The 27,276-nt window shown below is 57.1% G+C and overlaps 2 protein-coding genes across 2 annotated transcripts in view; one reads left to right on the forward strand and one right to left on the reverse strand.

Annotated features, from left to right (window-relative positions):
- Positions 1–733: 733 nt before the first annotated feature.
- On the forward strand, positions 734–3,147 carry LOC311163024 (uncharacterized protein C8orf58 homolog; the record flags this gene model as incomplete). The annotated part of the gene is made up of 4 exons (XM_084221709.1): positions 734–779; positions 1,391–2,206; positions 2,884–2,987; positions 3,064–3,147. 4 exons carry the CDS (start codon positions 734–736, stop codon positions 3,145–3,147), a joined length of 1,050 nt encoding a protein of 349 aa, XP_084077835.1.
- A 2,287-nt stretch (positions 3,148–5,434) lies between these two features.
- The window catches only part of BIN3 (bridging integrator 3), a 47,589-nt gene continuing 25,747 nt past the window's right edge, over positions 5,435–27,276 (reverse strand). The window contains exons 7-10 of the mRNA XM_084221882.1: positions 16,123–16,264; positions 12,191–12,325; positions 5,890–6,891; positions 5,435–5,575 (exon numbers count right to left, since the gene is read on the reverse strand). Coding sequence (XP_084078008.1) covers positions 6,745–6,891; positions 12,191–12,325; positions 16,123–16,264 — 424 coding nt within the window. The 3' untranslated portion in view covers positions 5,435–5,575; positions 5,890–6,744. The remainder of the gene's footprint in view (positions 5,576–5,889; positions 6,892–12,190; positions 12,326–16,122; positions 16,265–27,276) is intronic.

Consider the following 27,276-nt stretch of genomic DNA (forward strand, 5'->3'; position numbering starts at 1 on the left):
GGTTCCGGGGCTGAGCTGCCCACGCGGCACCCCCAGGAGGAGCTGACGGGGACCCCCACGCCCCTTCTCGCCCCGCCAGTGCCCGCCACGTCCGTGGGGCTGCGGTGACACCCCCGTGGTGGCGGGGGAAGCGTCCCCTCGGTACGTGGGGCCCTGGAGCCTGTGGAATTGCGGCGTGGGGGAACTGGGCTGCCGGCAGCGGCCGCTGCAGCTGCGGTGGAGGGGCTGCCCCCCGGAATTCCTGGGATTCAATCCTGCCGGGGCGGACGGGCTGCTCCGCGGCATTGCTGGGATTCAATCCCACTGAACGGCCGGATTGTCCCGGGGCCGGCCGCCACTTCCCGGCTCTCCTCGGCCTCTCCAGCCCCCGAGGGATGCACGGTGAGTGCCGCGGCTGCAGGAGGGGCAGGAATTTGGGAGCATCGGGACCCCCGAGCGGTGAATTCAGCCCACGCTGGAGCCCTGAGTGAGTTTTCTGGAATTCGGTGGGATGCAGGCGGCACCTGGCTGCCTGCCGGCGCCCAAACAACCCTCTCGCCTTCCCAGCTGGGGAGGGAAGGGAGTCCTTAACCACCGGCCCAGCCAGTATCGCCGATCCCAAACCCTGCGAGGAACCAGTTGGGAACCGGTCCTGTAATGAGGTGCCTCTGGATGCAGGGCCCGTCGCCGGCTGGGGTGGCTATAAAAGGGAGCGCCGGGACGCGCGCCCGGCACTCGGCTCTGGCTCTCGGCGATGTGGGGTGGCTCCCGCGCCGTCTGGAAGAGGAGGTTCAGCTGCTGTGAGTGCGTTCGAGGGGCTGGCAAGTCCCCGAGCGGGGTTTTTGGGGGGTGGGCAGCCTGCAGGAGGTGCCAAAGCTCCGCTGACACCCGCCCGAGCCCGCGGCCTGGCTGGGAAGGGAGCGAGTGCTGGGCGAGGATTGCCGTGGATGCAGCACAACCCCACCTGGAGCTGCGGGGTGCTGGGGGGCACATCCCGGCTGGCCATGCCACCCATCCCATGGGGACAAGTGCGAGGAGTTGGTGGTCCTGGAGCCATCCCAGATCCAGGATCCCGCGGCCGCGCTCTGTCCTGGGTTGCCGGCACCGAGCTGGAGCAGGATACAAAAGAACCCGGCTCAAAAGCCCTGCCCAGGGCAGGGTGGGGGCCGTGGGTGCCTCCAGCAGCTCCGCTTGAGAGGAGCAGGAGGATGGTGGAGGCCAGGGCCGCGTTTTTGGGGAGTGGAGACAACGCGCTGGGGTTGTAGGAGCATATTCCCAGCTGCTGGGCAGGGGGGAGAGCAGCCTTGGGCACGGCTGGAGCTGCTCTAGGGGGCTTGGAGGGGCGGTGGGCACCCAGTTTTCTCCCCAGGGACCCCCCATCTGAGCCCACCGATCCTCCCTTCCCCCACAGATGGTCCCTGGGAGTCGGCCGAGAGCTGCATCGTGCGCACCTCCGCCAGCGTCTACCGCCGGCTGCAGGAGAGCCCGCGGCAGCCCCCGCGGGGAATGAGCACCCGGGGATCCCCCCCGCCGCCACCGCAGCCCCCCAGCAGCCCCACGGCCGGCGGGAGGCTCCTCAAGTCCGAATCCGAGGATTCCGGCGTGGAGATGGCCAGCAACGAGCACTCGCCCTCCACCCCGCTGGGCTCCGAGAGCCGCTTCTCCCTGGACGGGTTCCCGGCGGAGAAGCCCCCCGGAGAGGAGCCCCCGGAGCCCCCCCGGGCAGCCCGGAGCCGCTCGGCCAGCCGGAGGCTGCTGCAGGCAGCGCAGCGGAGCAGGAGGCAGCGCTGCCCGCGACAGCTCAGCCGGCGCAGCGCCAGCGCCGCCGAGCTGGCCGAGCCCCCGCGGGACCCCGAAGAGACCGAGGGGGCGGCGGGGGTGGCTCGGCCGCCTCGGGACCCCCGGGCCGTGCCCGAGGCCGCGGTGTCGGGGGAGGGGTTGCTCTACCTGGAGCGCGTGTGCCAGATGCTGGAGCACAGGGCGCGGCTGGAGCAGGACAAACGCGCCCTCCGGCAGCAGGCGGCCGGAGCCCGGAGCGCCCGCCCGGCCACCCTGGTGAGGGCCAGGAGGAGGGGGATGCGCGGGGAGGGTGTGCGGGGGTCCCAGCTCATACCCTGCCTGTCCTCTCCTCGCCCGCAGCCCAGCCGGCAGCCCCCGAGGCAGGATTTGGGCACCTGGAGGGCTGAGGGGTTCCGGCCGCGCTCCTGCTCCGACAGCCAGGCGCCAGGTGAGCGGGGTGGGCTCGGGAGGGACGGGATGTGGGGCCAGGTGAGCGGGGTGGGCTCGGGAGTGACGGGATCCGGGGCCAGGTGAGCGGGGTGGGCTCGGGAGTGACGGGATCCGGAGCCAGGTGAGCGGGGTGGGCTCGGGAGTGACGGGACCTGCGGCCAGGTGAGCGGGGTGGGCTCGATAGTGACGGGATCTGCGGCCAGGTGAGCGGGGTGGGCTCGGGAGTGACGGGATCCGGGGCCAGGTGAGCGGGGTGGGCTCGGGAGTGACGGCACCTACAACCAGGTGAGCACTGGAGGATGCGGGAATGGCAGCACCGGTGCCAGGTGAGCACTGGGGGATGCGGGAATGGCAGCACCGGTGCCAGGTGAGCACTGGGGGATGCGGGAATGGCAGCACCGGTGCCAGGTGAGCACTGGAGGATGCGGGAATGGCAGCACCGGTGCCAGGTGAGCACTGGGGGATGCGGGAATGGCAGCACCGGTGCCAGGTGAGCACTGGGGGATGCGGGAATGGCAGCACCGGTGCCAGGTGAGCACTGGGGGATGCGGGAATGGCAGCACCGGTGCCAGGTGAGCGGGGCGGGACTTGGCACCAGGTGAGGGGGCAGCGTGTGGGATGGCAGCAGGATGCCTCCCCGGCCCCCAAGCTTGACCAGCTTTGCTCTCCTTGCAGCAGCCGACCCCGGGCCGTGCCGGCGGCTGTGGGGACACTCGGTCAGCTCCCCCAGCCTGCTGGACCCCGCCGAGGGCGGCCAGGGTGTCCCGGCACCGGACAAGGTACGGCCGGGGGGGGTCGGGGAGTGGCGGGGGCGTCTCTGGGGTCCCCCCGCTGACTGACCCCCCTCTCCCGCAGGACGGGCGCTCGCACTGGGGCCGGGTGAAGGTGCTGCTCACCCGCCTGACCCGCCGCTCCCTGCGCGGTGGCCGGTGCAGGTAGGACGGGGGGGGTCCCGCTCCCACCGCCGCACCTGGATGGAGGAACTGCGTCACACCTCACCCTATGACGTCACGCCAGCCCGGGGCAGGTCCCCGGCCTGCACACCCCCTTCACCTTTTTTTTTTTTTCCTCAATAAAGTCTTTTCACCGATAAAGAGGCGGCTCTTAGCGAGGTGCTTGCTGTCGCGCCGTGACGTCACGCCCCTAAACCCGGCGTGACGTCACGCGAGGGCGCGTCACTGCCGCATCACTTCCGACGGCTTTTCCGCCCCTTTTGTCCCACCGGGCCGGGACCCACGGACGGCCCAAGCGGCTCCCGAGCCCCCTCCCCGCTCAGCCCCGGCCGGGTCCCGCTGCCCGGGGTGGGGTGAAGCTCGTCCTTCCCCGATCCTCCTCCCGGGACCCCCCGGCTGCTCCGCGGGGTTGGTGGGGAGGGGGCGCCGGGGGTGAGGATGCTCCCGGGAGCATCGCGGTTTTCTCGAGGGGTGCTCCCCAGTTTGGGCGGTAGAGGATGAGGATGAGGAAGGGGGTTCGATGCTGCTGGAGCCCCTCCTGGTGTCGCCAGCTCTGCGCGGGACGCGCCGGTGCCGCAGGTGAGGAAGATGCTGCCCCAAGCCGCGGCCAGGCGCTCTCCCATCAGGTATCCCGTTATCCCTCCCTTTCCCCCCTTTCCTGCTGATTTCCTACCGTCACTTGGGGGTTTTTCCTTCCCAGCGGTGACTCCCGCAGCGCCTCCCGGCACCGCTCTCACCCGGCCGCCCTGGGGACATCGCTGGAGCCGCAGCGTCCCGCATCCCACCGCTCCTTCCCGGGAACCGTGAGTGCTCGTCCCCGCCGTGCCCGTGCTCATGGCAGGGCCTGGGGGGCTGGGGGGTCCCTGGCAGCGCCCCCCGGCTGGGTCCCAGCCTGATCGGGGGTGCTGAAGGGTTTCTGGAGCACAGCTGGGGGTGGGGTGTGTTTTATCCTTGTCCCTCCCTTTCCAGCATCAAACCCCTTCCCATCGCCCGCCCTCCGCTCTCCTGAGCCCCCGGGGTGAGGAGCGGTGGGGAGGGGCTCGGGGAGGTGGGGGAAGGGCACGGCTGGGTGTTCCCGGTGTGGGGTGGGGGTCCGGGCACCCCCTGCCCTGCTGCCCCTCTGCCACCTCCATCTTCCCCCTCACTGGGACCCCGGCTGAATGCCCATGGCTGATCCCAAGGAAATGGCTCAGGCTGGTCCAGGGGATGCTGATTCTCCTTCCAGGGCCCAGGTGAGGAGGAGGAAGGAGGTCTGAGCCTCTCTGTCCCACCCCAGCACCCCTGAATCACCTGGAACAAGGGGAAGCTCCCGAGCATCTGACAAGACAAACCAAGGTGTGTGGATCCAGATGTGTGCTGGTGTTGGCCGGCCTGGAGAGGGTTAATTCATCCTATTTGTGAGGAAACTCCTTGGGATTGGTGGTGGGCTGGCATCTGCTAAACCTGTCCCGAGGGGATTTGGGGAGGAAGGGGGACAACCACTGGGCTAACCTGGAGGAATTCCTGCTGGGGAGGAAAAAGGAAGAAGATTTGCTCAGCAGCAGGGGATGCTCCTCACGCTGGGATGATCCCCCTGGGGCGGTGCTGCCCTCCCCTCTGCTCCTGGAGGTCTGAGCGCTGATGAACCTCACCCAGGGGTGCCTCAGCCACCGAGGCTGAGCACGTTCCTCATCGTAGAGCGAGCTTTCCCTTCCTGCCAGCTCTCCCTATTAACGCTGGCATCCTGTGGGTGGTGCACAACCCGGTAATTATCCCCTTTTTACTAGAAAAGATGGAATTCTCCTCCCCGAGCACTGCGGAGAGTAGGCAGAGTGAATCCCTGGGAACGCCTGGGTTTGAGTTTCCATGGGTGACATCCCTCTCCGAGTGCTGGGGGGGCAGGAGGAGCTGATGGCACAGGCCAGGGCTGGGATTTGGGGCTGCTCTGAGGGCAGGACAGGGGGGGTGCTGGGGACAAGGTCTGGCTGTGCCACACAGGGTGACAGCGACGCAGACAAAGCCACCAGGTGGGTTCAGGTGAGCACAGGTGGGCTTGAATCTGGAGAGGAATCATCTCCAGGCCACAGAGGGATCTTTGCTACCCTGAGGTCTGCAGGGCTCAGATGCCGTGGGGGAGCGCGTCCCTTGCTCGGGCTCACGGGCTCTGTGCGTGGCAGTTCAATATATATATAAATATCTATATTCTGTATATTTAGCATCCCTGCTCTGGGTAACCGTGGCAACTGGGTTTATTTTGCTTAAACCTGGCCTGGCATGTGATGTGGTTGGGAAGGAACAGCCAAGAGGAGAGGGAGGGATGAAGTTCTCCATGCTGGGAGCTGGGGAGGAGCCTTGGCACGGGATGCTCTTGGGGGGGACCTTGCTGTGTCCCTGCACTGGGGACAGCCACCAGCATTCCCACAGCTCTGCTCCATCTGGAAAGGGAAGGTTTGGTTTTTAGGGGTTCCATCCCCATTTTCTGCTGGGCTTCCCAGGACACCCCTGAGCCTTATTCCCTGTCTTGTGCAGGTTTGCCAAACCCAGCTCCTGGCAGGAAGATGTGGTGATGGTTTCCCTGGTGTCTGGAGCCTGGTGTGCCCTCCCCTGGAGCAGCAGGAGCCTCGTGCCACCCCAAGGCAGAGCGGGGACCTTCGTCATGTCCACCAGAACCTCTCCAGGGTGGGCTTCCAACCCCTTACCCCAAGCAGCATCTGCTCACCCCAGGACACAGCAGGCAGCTTCTCCTTACCCTTAAAGGCCCAAATCGCCTCTATTGTGCTGGAAAACTCCATTCCTCGCGCTTTGGGGCCGTTTCCTTCCCGCGCCGATGTTCCAGCCCGGCTCTCCCCCCGTGTCCCCCTGCAGTGGCGGCCGGGCGGCGGCAGAGGGCGACAGCGGCCCGGCGGTGACAGCGACAGCGACACGGCCCCGGCGGTGGCACCGACACCGACACGGCCCCGGCCGTGCTGCGCTGCCAGAAACTTTATTGGGGACAAGCCACGGAGTCCCTGCGGCCCTCCCCACACACCGAGGAGGGGCTGGAGCCCCCCCAGTTTTCCATAGGTTTGCTCCTGGCTGGGTTGTCTCCCTTAGGGATGTCCCCACCTGTCCCTGCTCTGAGATCTGGGGTCCCCTGTCCCCACCCTGCACCCCCCAGCTATGGGGCACAGGCTCTTTGGAGCTTTCATGGGAAAAGAGGGATGGATGCTGACCGTGAGAAGCATCACCCTCTCCCTGTACCTCAAAAAAAAATAGATTTGAGTGATTTTACCCTCCCCTGAGTGGACCACTGGGCTACAAAGGCACAAAATGAGGGGAAGGAGTGAGGGGGGGGGGGGGGGTCTCACCCTCTGCGTTCCAAGGGAGGCTGGAACCTGGGAAAATCCAGCACCCCACATCCCACTCCCCATCTTCATCCGAGCAGGATCGCTCCCTTTCCTGCTCCTCCACACCCCAAAATTTAAGGCAAAACTCATTCCTGGACTGACGCTGCGGAGCCGTGGGGTGACAGGAGCAGCTCCAGCCCCACAAGTCCATCCCTGGGAGGGGAACTGGGGTGAAAGGGGGGGGGGGTCCCCATCCCCTCCTCATCCCCAGCCTGGCCTCAGTCGTCGGCCACGATGGAGAGGGCTCGGAGCTCGCTGAGCTTGGCGTCGTTCTCCCGCTCGCGCTGCTCGTCGCTCAGCCCGGGCCGGTCGATCTGCGCCGTCAGGTCCCCAAAAATCTTGTGCATCTCCGTGTAGTAGACAACCTGTTGGATAAAGGGGGATTGGGGAGGGTGGGGAATGGTGGGGGGGTCTCCTCCCCAGCCCCTCCCCCTCCCCGCGGTGCCCTCGGCAGCCCCTCTCCGTGGCGTTGGTGTCTGAAATAGCTCCCGCCCACGTGGCCGTGCCGCCCCCTCGGATTATTACAACTCAACACATTTTAATAACACGCTGCCCTTCTCCGCTCGCTTCCCATCTGGGAGCCGCGCGTGCGGGGCTGCCACCGGCACCGCCACCCTCCCGCAGCCGCCTCGTCCCCTCGTTTGTCACCGGTGCCACCGGCACGAGCTGCCGGCCCACGCTGCCCACGGCCCGCGGGGCACGGCGGGCAGGGCCGGGGGCGCGCCGGGCTCGGCGAGGGGCGCGCCCGACAGCGCCGTGCCCCGTGCGAAGCACGGCGAGGAGGAGGAGGAGGGGTGTGTTAATAACGTGCTAATTAGCACCGCCAATTATCTCCGGCAGCGAGCAGCGCTTGCCGGCGCGGGAGCCCGTGGGTCAGCGCAGGCAGATGGCAGCGGGGTGGCTGCTCGGGATCCAGCGGGGAGAGGGGGGCTCCCAGCCCTGCCTGCGGGACCCTCGGCGCTGGGGGACACCCCCGGTGTCGTGGGACCCTCGGTGCTGTGGGACCCCCAGCCCTGCCTGTGGGACCCCCAAGCGCTGCTCGGGGCACTCCTGGCGCTGCGGGAAGCCCAGTGCTGCCTGTGAGAGCCCCGGAACCACAGAACCCCTCGGTACTGCAGGACCCCTGGCACTGTAGTGCCCCGGGTGCCACAGGACCCTCAGACCCTCCTGTGGGACCCCCGGCAGTGCAGGACCCCAGGTGTGGGATCCTGTCCTGGATATCCCCCCCATCCCTCGGGGAGGGACGGGGCAGTGCAGCCCCCCAGGGTGGGCAATGCCAGCGCTGTCCCCATTTCCCACAAGGGCCCCGGCATCTCCAGCAGCACCGGTGCTGAGACATGCACGGTCTCCATGGAGACCAGCTCCCCTAATCCTGCTCAAACCGACGCTGATTTTGGGCAGGCCTGAGGGGGTATGGTGGGTGCCACATCCCAGTGCTGGCTGCCTGAACCCCCCTTCCCAGGCCTGGCCGTGCCGGGGGCTCGGGGGCTGCTCCGTGGCCGGGGCTCCCCACGCAGCGGCGCTGGCTGAGTCACAGCAATGCTCATTTACACAGTGACTAACGAACCCCGCACGGCGCTGAGCTGGCAGGGGCCCCCCAAAATCCCTGCACGCCCCCCAGAGCCCCACCCACAGCTGGGTCACCCCGAACATCCTCTGAACCCCCCTGCCAGCAAGAGATGCCAAAAGCACCCGAAATGCCTCGGCGATGCCACGGGTGGGCAGGGATCTGGGGGGCAGGGGTGCCAAGGGGGGTGCCAGAGCCCTGGAGCAGCCCCCCATGTCCCTTGTCCCCAGCCTGGAGTCAGCTGGGCTCTGCTCAGTCACAAATGGCCAAGTGGCACTGCCAATTCCAGCTGAATCTTGTCAGGGTGGCAGGCCCGGAGGCAGATGCTGCACCCAGGATTGTCCCAGGGTTGTCCCCCAAGATCTGGGGACAGCTGTCCCTCAGGATTGGTCACAGGATTGTCCTCCAGGATTGCTCTCAGGATTGTTCCCCAGGATTTGGGGACAATTGTCCCCCAGGACTGGCTCCAGAATTGCCCCCCCACCAGGATCCAGAAATTCCTGAGGATTCCTCCAGGACCAGGATTGTGCCTTACGATTTTCCTCAGGACTGTCCCCCAGGATTTTCCTCAGGACTGAGCCCAGAATTGTCCCCAATTGATTAAGCCCAAGATTGTCCCTAGTGGATTGACCTCCAGGATTGTCCCCAATGGACTGAGCCCAGGATTTTTCCCCAGAATTGTCCCCCAGGATTGTGCCCAGTGGATTGAGCCCAGGATTGTTCTCCAGGATTGACACCCAGGATCGTCCCCCAGGATATTCCTCAGGATTGACCCCCAGAACCGTCCCCAATGGATTGAGCCCAGGATTGTCCCCAATATTGTCCCCCAGGATTTTCCTCAGGATTGAGCCCAGGATTGATCCCCAGGATTGTGCCCAGGATTGTTCCCAGTGGATTGAGCTCAGGACTGTCCCAAATGCATAGAGCCCAGGATTGTCCCCAAGATTGTCCCCCAGGATTTTCCTCAGGATTGAGCCCAGGATTGATCCCCAGGATTGTCCCCCAGGGTCTTCCTCAGGATTGAGCCCAGGATTGTCCCCAAGATTGTCCCCCAGGATTTTCCTCAAGATTGAGCCCAGGATTGTCCCCCAGCATCCACACTGTGCCCAACAGGCAGAGCAGAGCGAACTCCTTGTTGCTGCTCCCCCTCCACCCACATCCCGAGGGACACCCCGTGTCCCCAGGGCCTGGTAGGTGTCCCTGGGGACACCCCATGTCCCCAGGGCCTGGTGGGTGTCCCTGGGGACACTCCTGTCCCCCAGCAGCCCCAGTGCAGAACCAGCTGGCACCACCCGGACGCTGCCTTGCCTCGCCAGCCGAGCCTCCCGAGCTTCATCAGCAAAATCCCACTGGCATTGACCCCCCCAATTCCTCCTGTTGAAACAGGAGTGAAAACCCTCCCAGGGAGGGGATGCACCCCAAACTGGTGACAGTGACCCTGCCCTACCTGCTCTGCCAGCCCAGTACTTTTCCAGCTATGGATGCCATATGCTCTGTCCCCATCAAATCCCAGCTCCAGCTCGCCTTTGAGCCTGAGCCAACGGCCCCGGGTCCACCTGTCTTGAACTAATTCTGTTTGGGGACGCTGTGTTCTGTGGATTTTCTATAGATCCTGGCCACAATGGCCCAGTGGCTGCTTGTTTAGGGCAGCCCTACCCAAAACAAACCCAGGGGTGCTGCTAGGGCCGGGCTCCCCCAGCCCACAGCACCATCCCTGCCTGCCAGCCCCATCTTTCCCCCCATTCCATTCAAACCCAAAGGAATCTTGTGTTTTCTAGCTGGAAAATAAAGCACAAAGCGGGAAGGAAGTGCTGTTCACGCCTCACACCAGCTCCAAAATCTCCCCCTTTCATCTCCATGTGGCCACTTCAAAGCCCCCAGCCAGGGAAATATTTGCCTCCCTTGGCTTAGCCCGGGCCCGTGGGTGGAGGGAAGAATTTGGTGTTGAATGTTACAGCCCTGCGAGCTCGGGACATGTCCCAGCATCAGGAGACACCCAGCCCCGGGAGCACAGCCAGCCTGTGCCATGGGAACAGCCTTGGGAGGGTCTCCTTGGGTCAAAGCCATGGAGGTGCCTGGGAGCAGGGTCCTTCCCCTTCCCCCAGAGGCAGCTGGTCCCTTCCCAGCTCATGGTGGCACTGGACGGTGTCACTGTCACACAATTTGTCCTGCTTTAACTCCCGGCTGCCTCCAGGGCCGAAAAATCAGGAAAATGACACGGGGTTTGCCTTTGGATGGTGGGTTTGACCCAGGGAGAAACAACTTCAAAGTGACAGCTGATCCCAGTCCCACCCCATCCAGCTTTCCTTGTGGGATTCACCTCCAGCCTCATCCCACTCCTAAAGAGGTACCTGCAGAAAAGGCTGAAAATAAAAATTATATCGAGGAACACGACCCCCCCAGCTGTTAATCAGCTCAGGGAGGCACAGAGGGAGGGAAAGCTGGGCAATGTTTCCATGCCAGCTCTCAGCTGGGATGGGGATGCTCCTGCCTGCCCTTCTCAGCCAGGTGCCTGCAGGTGAGCAGTGCTGAGCTGACTCAGGGCTCCGGCTGCTATTCCTGGCTCGCCACTGACTCATTACCTTGGGCAAATCACATCCCTTTCTCGTTTTATTTCAGCCACCTCAGTGGGAAAACGCTTTGCAGAGCTCCTGAGCCAGGGGGGCACGTGGAGCCCAAGCCCAGGCTCGGCACAAACATTCCAGCATCCCTCCCCGAGGGTGGAAGGATGCAGCCAGTGCCGGGAAGGAAGAGGCTCCCATGGAGGCTGGCAGGGAGGGAGGGATGTGAGGAGCTGCATCCATCTGGGACCAGCTTTAAGTCCAGCCTACAGGAGATGCATCAGCTTTGTTGTGACGCTGCCTTTTTGGGTGTTAAAACCGGGATTTCACTCGGTTTTCCCAACAAATTCCTCACCTGAAGAGAGGTAGGGCAGATAGACAGGAAAGAAAGCAGAGGATTCCCAAGGAAGAAGAGGGATATGGATGGAGAGTCTCCTAAACAGCCCCAGCAGTGGCACCCTGCTGCTCCTATCTTGCATCCATGGGCATTCTGAGCACACCTATCCCAACGTCCTTCTCGCCCCAAATCCCTCGGCAATCGGGACACAACGGAGCGAGAAACCAGAGGGGCAAAGCTGAGGAAACTCACGGATCACAAACCCCGGAGAGGGCAGAGAAAACGTTCAGGTTTCAAGGTCTCACCCACAGAGGGGGTCCACAGGGGGAAAGGGCCAGCAAGACTCTGCGGTGGCTGCGGGAATTGTGGTTATTCCGGGATGGAACAGGGAGCCCCGCGCCCGATTGCTAAGGGAACAGCAGGAACAGCATCCCCAGCACCCACCCTGCGGCGCAGGGAGCATCGGCACCATCTGGTAGGTGAATCAGCCTGCAGACAACTCGCTGGCAGCTCCGCAGAGAGGCCCCCCCCAAGTCGGAGGTGAGATGGAACACGTGCTCCCGGCCCCCCCCGCGGCGCACCTGGGTCCCTGCGGCAGCTCCCGGCCCCAAAATGCCGCAGGGAAACGCCCACGGCGCGGGCAGCGCCCGGTGCCGCCCTCCTGCCCGCGCTGGAGCGCCCCGGCAGCCGCGGCACGGCGTGCCAGAGGTGCTCAGAGCTTGGGGAGATCCAAGGAAGAAGGGGGATATGGATGGAGAGTCTCCCAAACAGCCCCAGCAGTGCCACCCTGCTGCTCCTATCTTGCATCCATGGGCGTTCTGAGCACACCTATCCCAACGTCCTTCTCGCCCCAAATCCCTCGGCAATCGGACACAACGGAGCGAGAAGCCAGAGGGGCAAAGGGAGAAGGGAGGAGGAGGAGGAGGAGCAGCACCACGTTTCTGAAGGGAGCTGGAGGATGGAAACGAAAGCTGGTGGTTATTCAGGGCAGCATTTCCTGCGGATCTTTGGTGTGGAGATATCCCAGGAGCCTCTTCTCCACTCACCAGGAGCTACAAAATGAGCCCAGACACCTCAAACCTACTCGAGCTCTGAGCTCAGCACTCCACCAGGTGGATATGGAACTCCAGTGGATCATTACAGGCATGGAACTGTGGGACAGGACATGACACAGGTACCAGGAAGGGACAAGGTCTCACCTGCGCCCGCACCAGCGACTCAAAGCTGGGTTTGAAGTAATCGATGCGGCTGCTGTAGAATTTGGGCATCTCCTCCAGGAGCTGCTTGTTCTTGGCTTCAAAGTCCTCCTTCACCGGGCGCAGCTCCTCCCGGGCCTGCGGGGGACACGGGGGTCACACTCCTGGGACAAGGACCCTCCTGGCATGGAGGCCACCCCAGGACACTGGGGTGCTTTGCTTGGTTGTGGGGATGAGCAGTGACCAGCCTGGAGGGACCCATGGGATCATCCAACGGAATCTGGTGGGATCCACATGACCATTCAATGGTGGAACTCAAGTGACCATCCAGTGGGACCTGGTGGGACCCAAGAGACCATTCAATGGCACCTGATGGGATCCAAGTGACCATTCAATGGACCCTGATGGGACCATCCAGTGGACCCTGGTGGGATCCACATGACCATTCAATGGTGGAACTCAAGTGACCATCCAGTGGGACCTGGTGGGATCCGAGTGACCATTCAATGGCACCTGATGGGATCCAAGTGACCAGTTAATGGATCATGATGGGATCCACATGACCATTCAATGGACCCTGGTGGGACCCAAGTGACCATTCAATGGATCATGATGGAACCCAAGTGACCATTCAATGGCACCTGATGGGACCCAAGTGACCAGTCAATGGACCCTGGTGGGATCAAGTGACCAGTTAATGGATCATGATGGGACCCAAGTGACCAGTTAATGGATCATGATCCATCAAGTGACCATTCAATGGACCCTGGTGAGATCAAGAGACCATTCAATGGCACCTGGTGGGACCCGAGTGACCATTCAATGGACCCTGGTGGGATCCAAAAGACCATTCAATGGATCATGATGGGATCCAAGTGACCAGTTAATGGATCATGATGGGACCATCCAGTGGACCCTGGCAGGATCCAAGAGACCATTCAATGGACCCTGGTGGGATCCACATGACCATTCAATGGTGGAACTCAAGTGACCATCCAGTGGGACCTGGTGGGACCCAAGTGACCATTCAATGGATCATGATGGAACCCAAGTGACCATTCAATGGACCCTGGTGGGACCCAAGTGACCATTCAATGGAACCTGATGGGACCCAAGAGACCATTCAACAGACCCTGGTGGGATCAAGTGACCATTCAATGGACCCTGGTGGGACCCAAGTGACCAGTCACTAGAACCTGGTGGGATCCAAGTGACCAGTCACTAGAACCTGGTGGGATCCAAGTGACCAGTTACTAGAACCTGGTGGGACTCAAGTGAGCTCTCCATGGAACCTGGTGGGGCCCAAGTGAGCAGTTGATGGATCCTTGTGGGACCATCCAATGGACCCATGCTCTGACCCTGGAAAGCCACAGGACACCCAGAGAGGTTGTGGCTTCTCTCCTTCAGGAAAACATGGACAAAACCCATTCTCAGAGCTCAGTCAGGCTGGAGAACGTCCCTGGCCACATCCATGTCCCCTCACCCTGCCATTCCCAGGAGCATCGCTCCAGGATCCTGCCCCCACCATCACCGTGACCTTCAGCTCAGTGCATCCAACTGGCTGCTTTAAACAGAGCGTGGGGAGAACGGGAAATGTCTCTGGGATGGTGTGGAAAAGGGCAGGAGGGGGTGGGCTGTGAAATATTAGACCAGTTCAAGTCTGCCACTTAATCCTGGTGCCATTCCGACGGGAGGGGGGAGCGGGAGAGCCCGGCCCGGCCGCGGCGCCGGCCCTGGGGACAGGGACAGCACGCCAGGGGCATGGCATGGGCTGGGCTCCAGGCTGGAAAAGCCTGGAATCATCCCAGCAAAGGAGAAAATTCATCATTTGCCACGAGGCTGGGGGCGTTGAAACTCCCAGGATGGAGTTCATGGGATGGAGTTCACGGGGAAAACTCCTGGGATGGAGGCAGGTGAAAACTCCTGGGATGGAGTTCATGGGGGAAAACTCCTGGGATGGAGTTCATGGGGAAAATTCCTGGGATGGAGTTCATGGGGAAAATTCCTGGGATGGAGTTCATGGGGGAAAAAACTCCTGGGATGGAGTTCATGGGGGAAAACTCTGGGATGGAGTTCATGGGGGAAAACTCCTGGGATGGAGCCAGGTGAAAACTCGTGGGATGGAGTTCATGGGGAAAATTCCTGGGATGGAGTTCATGGGGAAATCTCTGGGATGGAGTTCATGGGGGAAAACTCCTGGGATGGAACCTGGTGAAAACTCCTGGGATTGAGTTCATGGGGAAAATTCCTGGGATGGAGTTCATGGGGAAATCTCTGGGATAGAGTTCATGGGGGAAAACTCCTGGGATGGAGTTCATGGGGAAAACTCTGGGATGGAACTCATGGGGAAAACTCCTGGGATGGAGCCAGGTGAAAACTCCTGGGATGGAGCCAGGTGAAAATTCTGGGATGGAGCCAGGTGAAAACTCCTGGGATGGAGTTCATGGGGAAAACTCCTGGGATGGAGTTCATGAGGAAAACTTCCAGGATGGAATTCATGGGGAAATCTTCCAGGATGGATTTAATGGGAGACAGTCCCAGGATGGATTTAATGGGGAAAAACTCCTGGGATAGAGTTCATGGGAAAAACTCCCAGGATGGAGTTCATGGGGAAAACTCCCGGGATGGAGCCAGGTGAAAACTCCTGGGATGGAGCCAGGTGAAAACTCCTGGGATGGAGCCAGGTGAAAACTCCTGGGAAGGAGTTCATGAGGAAAACTTCCAGGATGGAATTCATGGGGAAATCTTCCAGGATGGAGTTCATGGGAGACAGTCCCAGGATGGATTTAATGGGGGAAAACCCCTGGGATGGAGTTCATGGGGAAAAACTCCCCCGATGGTGCTCGCAGGGGAAACTCCTGGGATGGAACTCACAGGGGAAACTCCCAGGATGGAGTTCACAGGGGGCAGAAGGGCAGAAAACCTGGAGCAAATAATGGATGTAAATTTGCAGCTCAATAATTAAAAATAACTGGAGGAGATGAGGCCCTTTCCCATCAAATCCAGACCCTCTGGATACCCCAGGTTCAGGATTGCTCAAGGCTCCCTCTCACAGGTGTTTAAACTCAGTGTTTGGTTGAGATTTTTTTTTTGGGGAGGGGGAATTAGATCAAAAGTTCATTAAGAGGAAAAAATATATGAAATAACTAAACCCTGCTTAATCACCAGGACAAAAGAATTCCCATTTTTCCAGCCCCAGCTTTAGTCGCTGAGGCTGAGCAAAATAAGCTGCTTACTGTTAAACCAGAGGTGTCTTTTGTTCAGGCTGTTATTTAACACAAAACTTCATTTTTGGGGGCAAATTCATCAGAAAAACACATTTTCTTTGACTCTGAGAATCAATTGTTCCTGGGAGGATCAAGCCACGTGCTGCTGGAGCGACAGATTTTGGGGAAAAACGCTGGGGAAGATTTGATTTAAAAAAAAAACAAAAAACCAACACAAAACCAACAAACTCCTCACGATTTCACTAAAATTCGGGAGAGAGCAAAAAGAATCTGGCAAAACTTCCTGTTAACCAATTACTGCAATTTTCCAAGGCGAATTTTTTGGGAACAGGTGGCAAAGAGAAAGCTGGGAAATGCTCTGATCTGTTCCCTTCCCCATCCAGCTGCTCGCTCAGACGCGGAGGTCGGGGGGGACCCCCCTGTGCCTCGACCTCAGCGCTGGCTCCGAGCTCCCCCAGAGCTCCCAGAGCTCTGATTCCATTTTCTCTTGGAAAAAAAATTCCATTTTCTCTTAGAAAAGCAGCTCCTTCCCTTCACCCAGCACTCAAAACCAGCGTTGTGCTGTCAAAAATGTGATTTTTACACAGATAAAAGACATCCTCCCAAAATGTTCTATTCATGGCACGGATGCCAGATAGGAGGGAAAAGCTTTTCCTGAGTTTTCCCAGGAATGCTGCTGGGATTGTGGCTCTGGGGACACCTCAGTACCTGATGAAGCTTGGCCAGGACAGGGCCAGTTCTTTCCTTTTCCTCATATTTTTCCACCTTGGATTGCAGGCGTTTGTAGTCCTGGAGCGTCTGCTCCCGGCGCTTCACTGCCATGTTCAGGCTTGGGAAGACACTGCTGAACCTGGGGAAAAAAAAAAGATGGAAAAGGTTTGGGATGGGATATTTTAGGTGGATGAAACATGCAAGGAAATTGTGGAGCACCCTGGTCCAGCAGGAAGCTCCCTGCTGTGACACTGGGTGAGATTTCTCCAAGCCAAACCATCCCAGAATTCTGAATATTCTTAATTAATGTTGTGATTTCCTGGTTGGAAAGGGAAAGGGAGAGGTAGAGAAGTTGAAATAAAAGTCCAGGAAAAAAAAAAACAATGAGTGCAAAATAAATATTAACTGCAGATTAAATTTTAAATTAATACAGTTAATAATTAAATATTAACTGCATTATTTTTACACTATTTTTTTATTTTTTAATATTATTTTTGGCTTTTTTTTTAAGTTCTTTGTGCTTTTTTTTGGTTAATTTTTTTGCTTTTTCTGATTAATTTTTTGTTCTTTTTTTTTTTGGCAAATTTTTGCTCTTTTTGGGTCACAAACCCAGCTGAAGAGGAGCCCTGAGCCCTCCCCAGAAGGATTCACAGCATCCAACAATTTACCCAGGCGATGGGAAAGATTCCTATTATTAAAATGTGTTACAAATTGAGGAAACATGAACATCTGATGGAGAATATTTTTGAATGTGACAGAAAAGGGAAAAGCAGGAACTGGAACGTTGCTCCTGCCTCTTAATTCCAGGAAATCGAATTATCCCAGGGGATATCAGGGCTGTGGGTTGGGATCAAAAAGGTGATGCTCCCTCTGGAGATATTAATTTAATATTCATAAATTCCAGGGTGATTTTGGGGGGGTTGAGGCCAGGGATTGGTGGTGAAAAATTTCTCTGAGCAGCCTGGCGATGGATTTTACTTCCACAAGGGAACAAACAGCTTTCCCACCTCTTAAAATGGAAAAGACAAAATAGAAATAGAAATAGAAATCCAACTTGGGGGGCCATTAGCAAAAAGAAAAGACAAATGTCACTTGACAAGTGTCATTTGCTTTGGATGTGACCCAAATCCAGGGTTCAGGCAGAACCATGGGTGTTCCCAGCCACTCCAGCCCTATTAAAATCCCATTTTCTGCTTGCTCTGGAGGGTGCTGATGGGCTGGGCCAGTGGGTGCTGAGAGAAAACTTTCATCCCTGAGCCTCACTTTGCAAAGGAGCAGGGAGAAGTGGGAATTTTTGTACTCCAAGAGTTTGGAATGGAGGTTTTGGAGCATCCCTGGGCGAGAGGATGAGCTGGGGATGTGATCCTTCAATCCTGCCTGGTCCTGCACATCCCCCAAGGCTGGCACAGAACAAATCCATATAAATATAAATATAAATATATATCCCATGATATTCTCCCTCTGTTGCAACAGATTGGGGATGAGGAACAACCTGGAAAAGTCATCAGGGAGCTGCTCCAGCTGCCCAGAGAGGATCAGATGCTCTGCCCTGACATTGCTTTTTATGGGCACCATCCCACACAATCCCATTATATTTAAATGGGAGCCATGTCCTGGGTGCAGCAGGCTCCAGGCACGGCCTCAGCAGCTCCTGGGCTGCTAAAATCTCTCCTACCTCTTTGTAAAGCCCCAAAAATCTGCCAGGAGAAGGGTCAGGGAAATGGGGATGGAGGAAGGGGTGGCGAGGTTGAGAGGTCTCGTGGGACACTGGTTTGGGTTCAAGGATCAGGGGATGGTTTGGGTTGGAAAGGACCTTCAGGACACTCCAGCTGGGGCAGAGACACTTTCCACTGGCCCAGGAGGCTCCAAGCCCACTCCAGCCTGGCCTGCAGCACTTCCAGGGATGTTTTTGTGCCAGGGATGCCCTTTCCCAACGTGGCACACACACACACAATGCCAGCAGCTCGAGGTCGCAGCTCCTGCAGGAATTTCTCCCAATTATTAATGATGGGAAGGAGGATCCCATCAGCCCAGAGGCTTTCCTGGTTCTGTCCCTGCTGGGGGAGGTTGGGGAAGGACACAAAACCTAAAGTAGGGAATAAAGACCACGGGGATGAGCTGAGCTGCTCCTCCACAGTGGGAATGCAGGCACGGCAATGCCAGGAGAGATTCCAGGCTGGAGGCTGGGGAATCCTCCCTTCCCTGCTGAGCATGGCCCTCCTGAGATGTCCCCAAACCACTGAGCCTCGTGCTGGCACCCAAACCCAGCTGTTAGTGGTGCTTTCCTGCCCTTTCCCTGGCACTGCCTGAACTGAGCCTGGCACCCTGGCAAAGCCACTTCCACCCCCAACCCTGCTCCACAGGGAAGAGCCAATCCTTCCCCTCAGAAAAAGCAGCCAGGGAGGGCTCACAAGAAGATCAGCAACGCAGTTTCCATTCACTTTGAAGTTAAATCTGGGTTTTAAAAAGGGAGGAAAATTTCTCCCCCTCCTTTTTTTTATTCCCGGTATCGACTCGGTGCAATTTCGCAGCCCATAATGGAAGGACACTGTGCTCAGGCAGAGCTTTAAAAAATATCTACAGGGCTGGATCTGAAGAGGCTGGGGCTGTGTAGGCACAGCAGCTCCTGTCTCACAAGGACTTTTCATGCATAGATTATACGCTGCATTTCCCAGAGCAGGGGGGGCCGTGCCCGGCTCGGAGTGTCCTGAGCTCCAGCCTGGCCACTGGGAACTGTGGAATCTCACACTGCCCTGGGTGGGAAGAGACCCTGAATCACCCTGTTCCACCTCCTACCATGGGCAGGGCACTTTCCACTGTCCCAGGGTGCTCCAAGCCCGGTCCAAGCTGGCCTTGGGCACTTGCAGAGATGAGAAAATGCTTTTCTCTGGGCAACCTGTGCCACCCCCATCCTCACAGGGAAGAATTCCTTCCCAACATCCTGTTTAAATCTCCCCTTTTTAGTTCAAAACCAACCCCATCACAATTGGAGGTTCCCTCGGTGTGGCTGTCCCCCACCAGTGAAGGGTTGGGTCATTTGGGGCTGAGCTCTCTCTGTGCCCAAGGAGCTCTCCCTGTGCCAGCTGAGCCCTCCCTCTGTGCCAGCTGAGCCCTCCCTGTGCCCATCAACCTTTCCCTGTGCCCACTGAGCTCTCCCTACTCCAGCTGAGCTCTCCTTGGGCCAGCCAAGTTCTCCCTGTGCCCACTGAGCTCTCCCTGTGCCCACTGAGCTCTCCCTGGGCCAGCCAAGCTCTCCCTGTGCCAGCTGAGCCCTCCCTGTGCCCATCAACCTTTCCCTGTGCCCACTGAGCTCTCCCTGCTCCAGCTGAGCTCTCCCTGTGCCCACCAAGCTCTCCCTGTGCCCAAGGAGCTCTCCCTGTGCCAGCTGAGCCCTCCCTGTGCCCAAGGAGCTCTCCTTGGGCCAGCCAAGCTCTCCCTGTGCCCACCAAGCCCTCCCTGTGCCCACTGAGCTCTCCCTGTGCCCACCAAGCTCTCCCTGTGCCAGCTGAGCCCTTCCTGTGCCCATCAACCTTTCCCTGTGCCCACTGAACTCTTCCCACACTCTCCCTGGTTTCATTTCCAGGCAGGATCAGCTCAGCTCAGGCAGGGAAGGAATTTCCTTGGACTGCTCTGGATTGAGGCAAAGCTGCCTCTGGCTCCTGAAGGAATCCAGGAATCCTGAATTCCCCGTGAGCCCAGCAGCTCTGAACTGCCCTGGGATTCAAGGAGAAGGGGTTTCAAATCCTGCCCTGGATTTTCTCCCTGTGTGGACAGAAACACAATCCCAGGGTGGGTGCCAGGGGTGCCAAACACCCGTGCAGGGCAGAGGGAGAGCCGGGCTCCCGCTGGTGCCAAGTTATTCCGAGGAATTCCTGACTCCACACGCGGCCCCAGTGTCTCCACAACCATCTCATGCACGTTATTGACAAATGCTCCTGCTGCAGGGCCTGGCACCAAGGCTCTGCAGAGCCTCTGCCATCCACAGACACTGCCAAGCCCTCCAAGAACACCCCTGCAAGGATCAGGAGAGTTTTCCAAAGCCTTTGGAGAAGCAGCACCAAGCCCTCCTGGCAGCAAAGGGACTGGGATCAACTGGGAGGGGAGCAGCAGCCAAAGAGCCCTTTGGAAATGGAGCCTGAACAACTCCACAGGGAATTTCAGGAGGCAAGGACATGGGAAGCCTCACAAGCAAATCCTGGATGTTTCACTCATCCATTCCACGCACTTGGAGCAAGGGAACGATTCCAGAGGAGAACCCTGGAGCAGATGTGGGGTTTGTAACAGATCATGGGATCAGCAAGGCTGGAGAAGGGCCCTAAAACCAAATCCAACCACCAAAGTGCCACAGCCAAGCGTTTTCTGAGCACCTCCAGGGATGGTGACTCCTGGGCAGACTGTGCCAGGTTTGACAATTCTCACCATGAAAAAGACATTCCTAATTTCTGATTCTATCAATAATCCCAACACCATCCTCCTCTCTATGCTCCTCCACAGGGAATGAGGGGCTGTGACAGCCAAAACGACTCCCAAATCCCTCTCGCCACTCTCTGTAACCCAAGACTTCTTTTTATTAATGCAAAGCCAAGAAAATCAAAGCAAATTTGGTGGGAATGGTGGCAAAGTGAAGGTAAAGCAGCACAGGGGCTGTTAGAGGGCCTGCCATGAAAGCAGCTTGAGGAATAAGCTGCTGTTGTTCCCTGTCACTTTTCAGGGAAGGCTGCTGAGAGGGGATTACAGCCCAGGCAGCTTAAGAGGAGCAGGTGAGGGGAGATACGCAGGGATAACGAAAAGAAAATACAAATTACTCTGCTCGTGGCTGTGGGGGGAGAAGGGAAACCTGGGGGTGAACTCCTCACAGGATGACAGGTTATCCTTGGAAAAAACATCTAAATCACCTCGTTCCCTGCATTCCAAATCATGTTCCCACCTCGTCTCCACATCAGGATCCCTTCAGCTCCCTGTAATTAAAGGATGGGGTTGGGGAGATGCTGCCACGGGAGATAAAAGTGCCCCAGGATTCCTGGTGCTGCCAGATTTGTCTGTTACTCAGCCCAGCTGACAAATCTGGGGCTTGGAAATTGGAAATTCCTTCCCATCTCTCTGCTGGGAAGCCCTGGGGATGGTGGGGATGCTCGAGGAGTGGGAACATTCTGTCACCTCTCTGTCTTCTCACCCTCTCCATCCCAAATCCTCATTCCACTGCTTCCTCCAGCCCCCGTTTTAGTGGGAAAGGGGTGCTGGAGCTTTGGCATCAGGAAAAATAATGGTAAAATCTTTAACTCTCCTTGTTTCCAAGCATCTCAAACATCCTGTGAGCTGGACCTGGCTGGCACACACGTGGCTCTCCCCTAGGGTATTCTTTTTGGGATAATATCTTGGATAAAAACCAAAAGGAAGAGGACAAGATCTCCAGCTGGGGATGGACAGGTAAAAAATAAAAAGGAATGACAGAGCTGGGAAGCATGAGATGCCAAAGGAAGGGAGGGTGGATGAGGTGAGAGGAAGTTTGGAGAGGCAGCAGGAGAGGCTGGAGCAGGGAAGGGGATTCCTGCCATTCCTGTGCCCGTGCCCACACATCCGTGGGGACCCATCCACCCACCAGGAAGGGGGAAATTAAACCCAGCCCTTCCTCCTGGAGGGAAAAGGTGCAGGAATGGAGAGGCTGGGATGAGGAAGCAGCATGAGGGATTAGGTGGCCATGTGGCTGCTCCAAATCCTCATTAGGGGCTCGTTAAGGACATGAAAGCTGCTTTTCCTGCTTCCGGGCAGGCACCCCTGGAGCAGCTCCTGGCCAGCCTGGGCTGCCTTCTCCTGGCAGCTTGGGGATGGTGGGATGGTGGGAGGGAGATGGAGTGAGGGATCCCCCTCCCAGCTGTGCTGCTGGCAGATGCTGGTGACATGCAGCTCTGATGGAATTTATCCCTCACTGCTCTGAGCAGCTCCTGGATTGCACCTCTGGGATGTCCCACAGGTGTGACAACCACTCCTGTGTGGTGGCACCTCGGTGGCAGCACCTTCAGGGTCACCCCTGCCAAAGCCAGGGTGACCAGGACATCCCCAGGGCCAAAACCTCTGCAATTCTGGGACAAGGACAATGCTCCAGGGGGCTGATCCTGTGCCAGGGTGACCAAAACATTCCCAGAGCCAAAAATTCTCCAATTTTGGGACAAGGACATCCCCATGGCCAAAACCTCTCCAATTCTGGGACAAGGACATCCACATGGCCAAAACCTCTCCAATTCTGGGACCAGGACATCCCCATGGCCAAAATATCTCCAATTCTGGGACAAGGACATTCCCATGGCCAAAACCTCTCCAATTCTGGGACAAGGACATTCCCATGGCCAAAACCTCTCCAATTTTGGGACAAGGACATCCCCATGGCCAAAACCTCTCCAATTTTGGGACAAGGACAATGCTCCAGGGGGCTGATCCTGTGCCAGGGTGACCAGGACATTCCCATAGCCAAAAATTCTCCAATTTTGGGAGCAAGAACATGCTCCAAGTCAAAGGGTTGGTACCAGGACATTCCCATGGCCAAAAATTCTCCAATTTTGGAAACAGGAACACACTCCAAGGGAATGGCACCAATTCTAGGTGACCATGACATTCCCATGGCCAAATCTCTCCAATTTTGGGACAAGGACAGTGCTCCAGTGGGGTGATCCTGTGCCAGGGTGACCATGACTTTCCCATGGCAAAACCTCTCCAATTTTGGGAACCTGCTCCAAATCTAAGGGTTGGTACCAGGACATTCCCATGGCCAAATCTCTCCAATTTTGGCACAAGGATGATGCTCCAATGGGGTGATTCTGTACCAAGCTAGCCAGGACATTCCCATGGCAAAAAAAATTCTCCAATTTTGGGAACAGAACAATGCTCCAAGGGGATGGCACTAAGCCAAGGTGACCATGATATTCCCATGGCCAAAACCTTTCTGGGTTTGTGAGCAGGACAATGCCCTAAGGGAATGGCACCAAGCTGAGGTGACCAGGTCAGCCCCTTGCTCTGAGAGGGTCAGACAGAGTCAGTTAAATTGAGACCTGTGGCCCTGGAAATCCTCTCCCAACATGAAAGGTCCTAAATCCTGTGGATTTCCAAACCACCTGGCTCATTTAAGCCGCTTCCTTCCTTAAATATGGACACAATATGGAACATTAAGACTCCATCCCCAATCCCTGACCCTGCCTTGACTGGGAAGAACTGGGAGAGTGAAGTCCAAACCAGCTGGTTTTGTCCCCTCCTGCCCCAAATCCGCTGCTCTGGTGTGAGATTCCACAGGCAGCTCCCAAAGAGGAGCCCATCCCTCCTGCCCAGCTCCTCGCCCAACCCATCCCCTGAAAAATGCAATATTCTCACTGCAGCTTTGCTCTTTCCCTGAAAATAAATGAGTCACTCCCAGCCAAAGGCTTCTTGGGGCTCAAAAAGCCAAATTGTGAATAACCCTACGAGCCCAGAAGCAGAAGGATTGAAACAATACAAGCCTCCACCCCCCCCCAACTAAATCTACTACTGCTTTTTTTCAACATGGTTTAACAAATTCCCCAATATTTGCCTGGAAACTCCAATCCCTGGACAACTGAATGGAGATTTTACTGCCCATGTGCCTCTGATTACAATATATTACCACTAATGATAATTGTCTGGATTATACTTATCTGTTTCTTTGGCTAATAAACTAGAAAAGACCACCAGTGAAGATGTAATAAAGTGCAGCTGTTGGAGCAAAAAATAAAAAAAATGTAAAAAGCCTTTTTTTTTTCTAGGTCAGAGCAAAGTTGGGAGAGGCTTGGGAGAGCTGCCTCTGTGAGGGGAAGGAAAACCTAACTGGAAATAAGAAGAGCTCCTCAAGGCAGCTTTCATTAATCTGGAACTTTTCTGCCAGAACTGGTGCTGGGGTTTATCTGCCAGCAGGACAAAGGGAGGGAGGTGCAAACTCTGCATTTCTCTCCTGCATCTCATTAGCCTCAAAATGGACCCTTGGGCTCCTCAGAAATGTTCCTGGGCAGGGATGCACCTACAAAGGGAAGGAGGAGGGAAGGGAAGGAGCAGTTTTGTTCTTGGAGTGGGGATGAGCTTCCCCAGCATGGAACATAAGCTGGTTAAAGGCACACAGGGTGAAGCTTTGCAGGTGCCAAAGGGCAGGAAAAGGGGAAAAATAAACCTCTCATCGTGGAAATTCAGAAAGTTGGAGAGAATTGCTGAGATGGAAAGCAGCCAGGAGGTTGGAGTAAACACCCTGGTGTTGAACTGAGGACTGGGCAGATAACAGAGTGTCCTGAGTCAGGGAAACATGGAATGGGCTGGGTGGGAAGGGAGCTGAAGGATCACCCAGATCCACCCCCTTCCACTGTCCCAGGTTGCTCCAAACTTGCCTCACACACTTCCAGAAATGAGGGATCCTCAGGGAAATCCATCCCAGCCCCTCCTCACCCTCACAGGGAACAATTCCATCCTAAAATCCCATCCAGCCCTGCCCTCTGGCAGTGGGAACCATTCCCTGTGTCCTGTCCCTCCATCCCTTCCCAAGTCCCTCTCCAGCTTTCCTGGAGCCCCTTCAGGACTCTGAGATCTCCCTGGAGCCTTTTCCTCTCTCACACAAAACTGGAGACTGGAAATGTCCTGGCCACCCTGGCATGGCACCATCCCTTTGCCTTGGAGCAGGTTCCTGCCATGGTGACCAGGACATCCCTTTGACCAGGACATCTCTTTGACCAGGACATCCCTTTGACCAGGATATCCCTTTGACCAGGATATCCCAAAATTGGAGAGGTTTTGGCCATGGGAATGTCCTGGTCACCTTGGCATGGCACCATCCCTTTGCCATGGAGCAGGTTCCTCTTCCCAAAATTGGAGAGGTTTGGCCATGGGAATGTCCTGGCCAGCCTGGCATGGTGACCAGGACATCCCTTTGACCAGGACATCACAAAACTGGAAAGGTTTTGGCCATGGGAATGTCCTGGCACCCTGGCATGGTAACCAGGACATCCCCTTGCTTTGGAGCAGGTTCCTGCTCCCAAAATTGGAGAGGTTTGGACCATGGGAATGTCCTGGTCACCTTGGCATGGTGACCAGGACATTCCCTTGCTTTGGAGCAGGCTCCTCTTCCCAAAACTGGAGAGGTTTTGGCCATGGGAATGTCCTGGCCAGCCTGGCATGGTGACCAGGACATCCCAAAACTGGAAAGGTTTGGGTATGGGAAAGTCCTGGCCAGCCTGGCATGGTAACCAGGACATCCCCTTGCTTTGGAGCAGGTTCCTGCTCCCAAAATTGGAGAGGTTTGGACCATGGGAATGTCCTGGGCACCTTGGCATGGCACTGCCCCTTTGCCTTGCAGCAGGTTCCTGTTCCAAAATTGGAGAGGTTTGGTCATGGGCACGTCCTGGCCAGCCTGGCATGGTGACCAGGACATCCCAAAACTGGAGAGGTTTGGCCACGGGAATGTCCTGGGCACCCTGACATGGCACTGCCCCTTTTCCTTGGAGCAGGCTCCTCTTCCCAAAATTGGAGAGGTTTGGACCATGGGAATGTCCTGGCCAGCCTGGCATGGTGACCAGGACATCCCTTTGACCAGGACATCCCAAAATTGGAGAGGTTTGGCCATGGGAATGTCCTGGCCAGCCTGGCATGGTGACCAGGACATCACAAAATTGGAAAGGTTTTGGCCATGGGAATGTCCTGGCCAGCCTGGCATGGTGACCAGGACATCCCTTTGACCAGGACATCCCAAAATGGGAGAGGTTTGGCCATGGGAATGTCCTGGCCAGCCTGCCATGGTGACCAGGACATCCCCTTGCTTTGGAGCAGGTTCCTCTTCCCAAAATTGGAGAGGTTTGGTCATGGGAATGTCCTGGGCAGCCTGGCATGGTGACCAGGACATCCCTTTGCCCTGGAGCAGGTTCCTGCTCCCAAAATTGGAGAGGTTTGGCCATGGGGATGTCCTGATCACCTTGGCATGCTGACCAGGACATTCCCTTGCTTTGGAGCAGGCTCCTCTTCCCAAAACTGGAGAGGTTTTGGCCATGGGAATGTCCTGGCCAGCCTGGCATGGTGACCAGGACATCCCCTTGACCAGGACATCACAAAATTGGAGAGGTTTGGCCATGGGAATGTCCTGGCCAGCCTGGCATGATGACCAGGACATCCCTTTGACCAGGACATCCCAAAATTGGAGAGGATTTGGACCATGGGAATGTCCTGGCCAGCCTGCCATGGTGACCAGGACATCCCAAAATGGGAGAGGTTTGGCCATGGGAATGTCCTGGCCAGCCTGCCATGGTGACCAGGACATCCCAAAATGGGAGAGGTTTGGCCATGGGAATGTCCTGGCCAGCCTGCCATGGTGACCAGGACATCCCCTTGCTTTGGAGCAGGTTCCTCTTCCCAAAATTGGAGAGGTTTTGGCCAAGGTTCCAGCCCTCAGAGCATCTCCCACGGGCACATGGAAATGGATTTATTGTCCTGAATTCACCACCCCAGGATTTCAAACCCAAGGCAGGTTTGCAGGGAAAGGGATTTGTCTTTCATTTCACCAACTAACACAAGCTGAGAGAGGAAAAAAAAAAAACCCAGAATATCTCAGAAACACAAGTTCTTCCAATTTTAACAGAATGCTGGAAGAAAAAGTTAATGTATCTTTCATGAGGACAATCTAGATAATAAGCAACACAATTCCACAGCAAAAGCCTGGGATTTTTTTTTTCCTTTTTCTTTCTTTCTTCTTATTTTTTTTCCCTTAAATAAGCAGGAATTTCTGGTTGTGGATAAAGGACCAAGGTAAAACTTGAGTCACCAAACATCCTCCAGACAGGAACATGCTGTAACCTCAGGTGTTAAGTGATCCATGAGATTTTACTTTCAGATTTGGGCAGAAACAACAACTTCAGGGGGGAGAAAAAAAAAAAAAAAACCCAAACCAAGTAAACCACGACAACCCCTGTGTGTGTCAAACCTAAACTGAAATTGTTATTCAGCAATTTGCAACACTTACTGTCATATTAAAGTAATTTCATTTTATTTTTGCTGGCTGGCTCTGTTCCTGTAACAAAACAGCAGATCTTGGGATTTAAGGGGATATTTGGGAAAGAACTGAATTATCCTGAAAGGTTTGGGGCTTCACAGCCTGTGACCTTGGAAAAGGTGGAAATTTTG

Source organism: Fringilla coelebs, assembly GCF_963513975.1.
Source record: "Fringilla coelebs genome assembly, chromosome: 26".
In the NCBI taxonomy this organism is placed as follows: domain Eukaryota; kingdom Metazoa; phylum Chordata; class Aves; order Passeriformes; family Fringillidae; genus Fringilla; species Fringilla coelebs.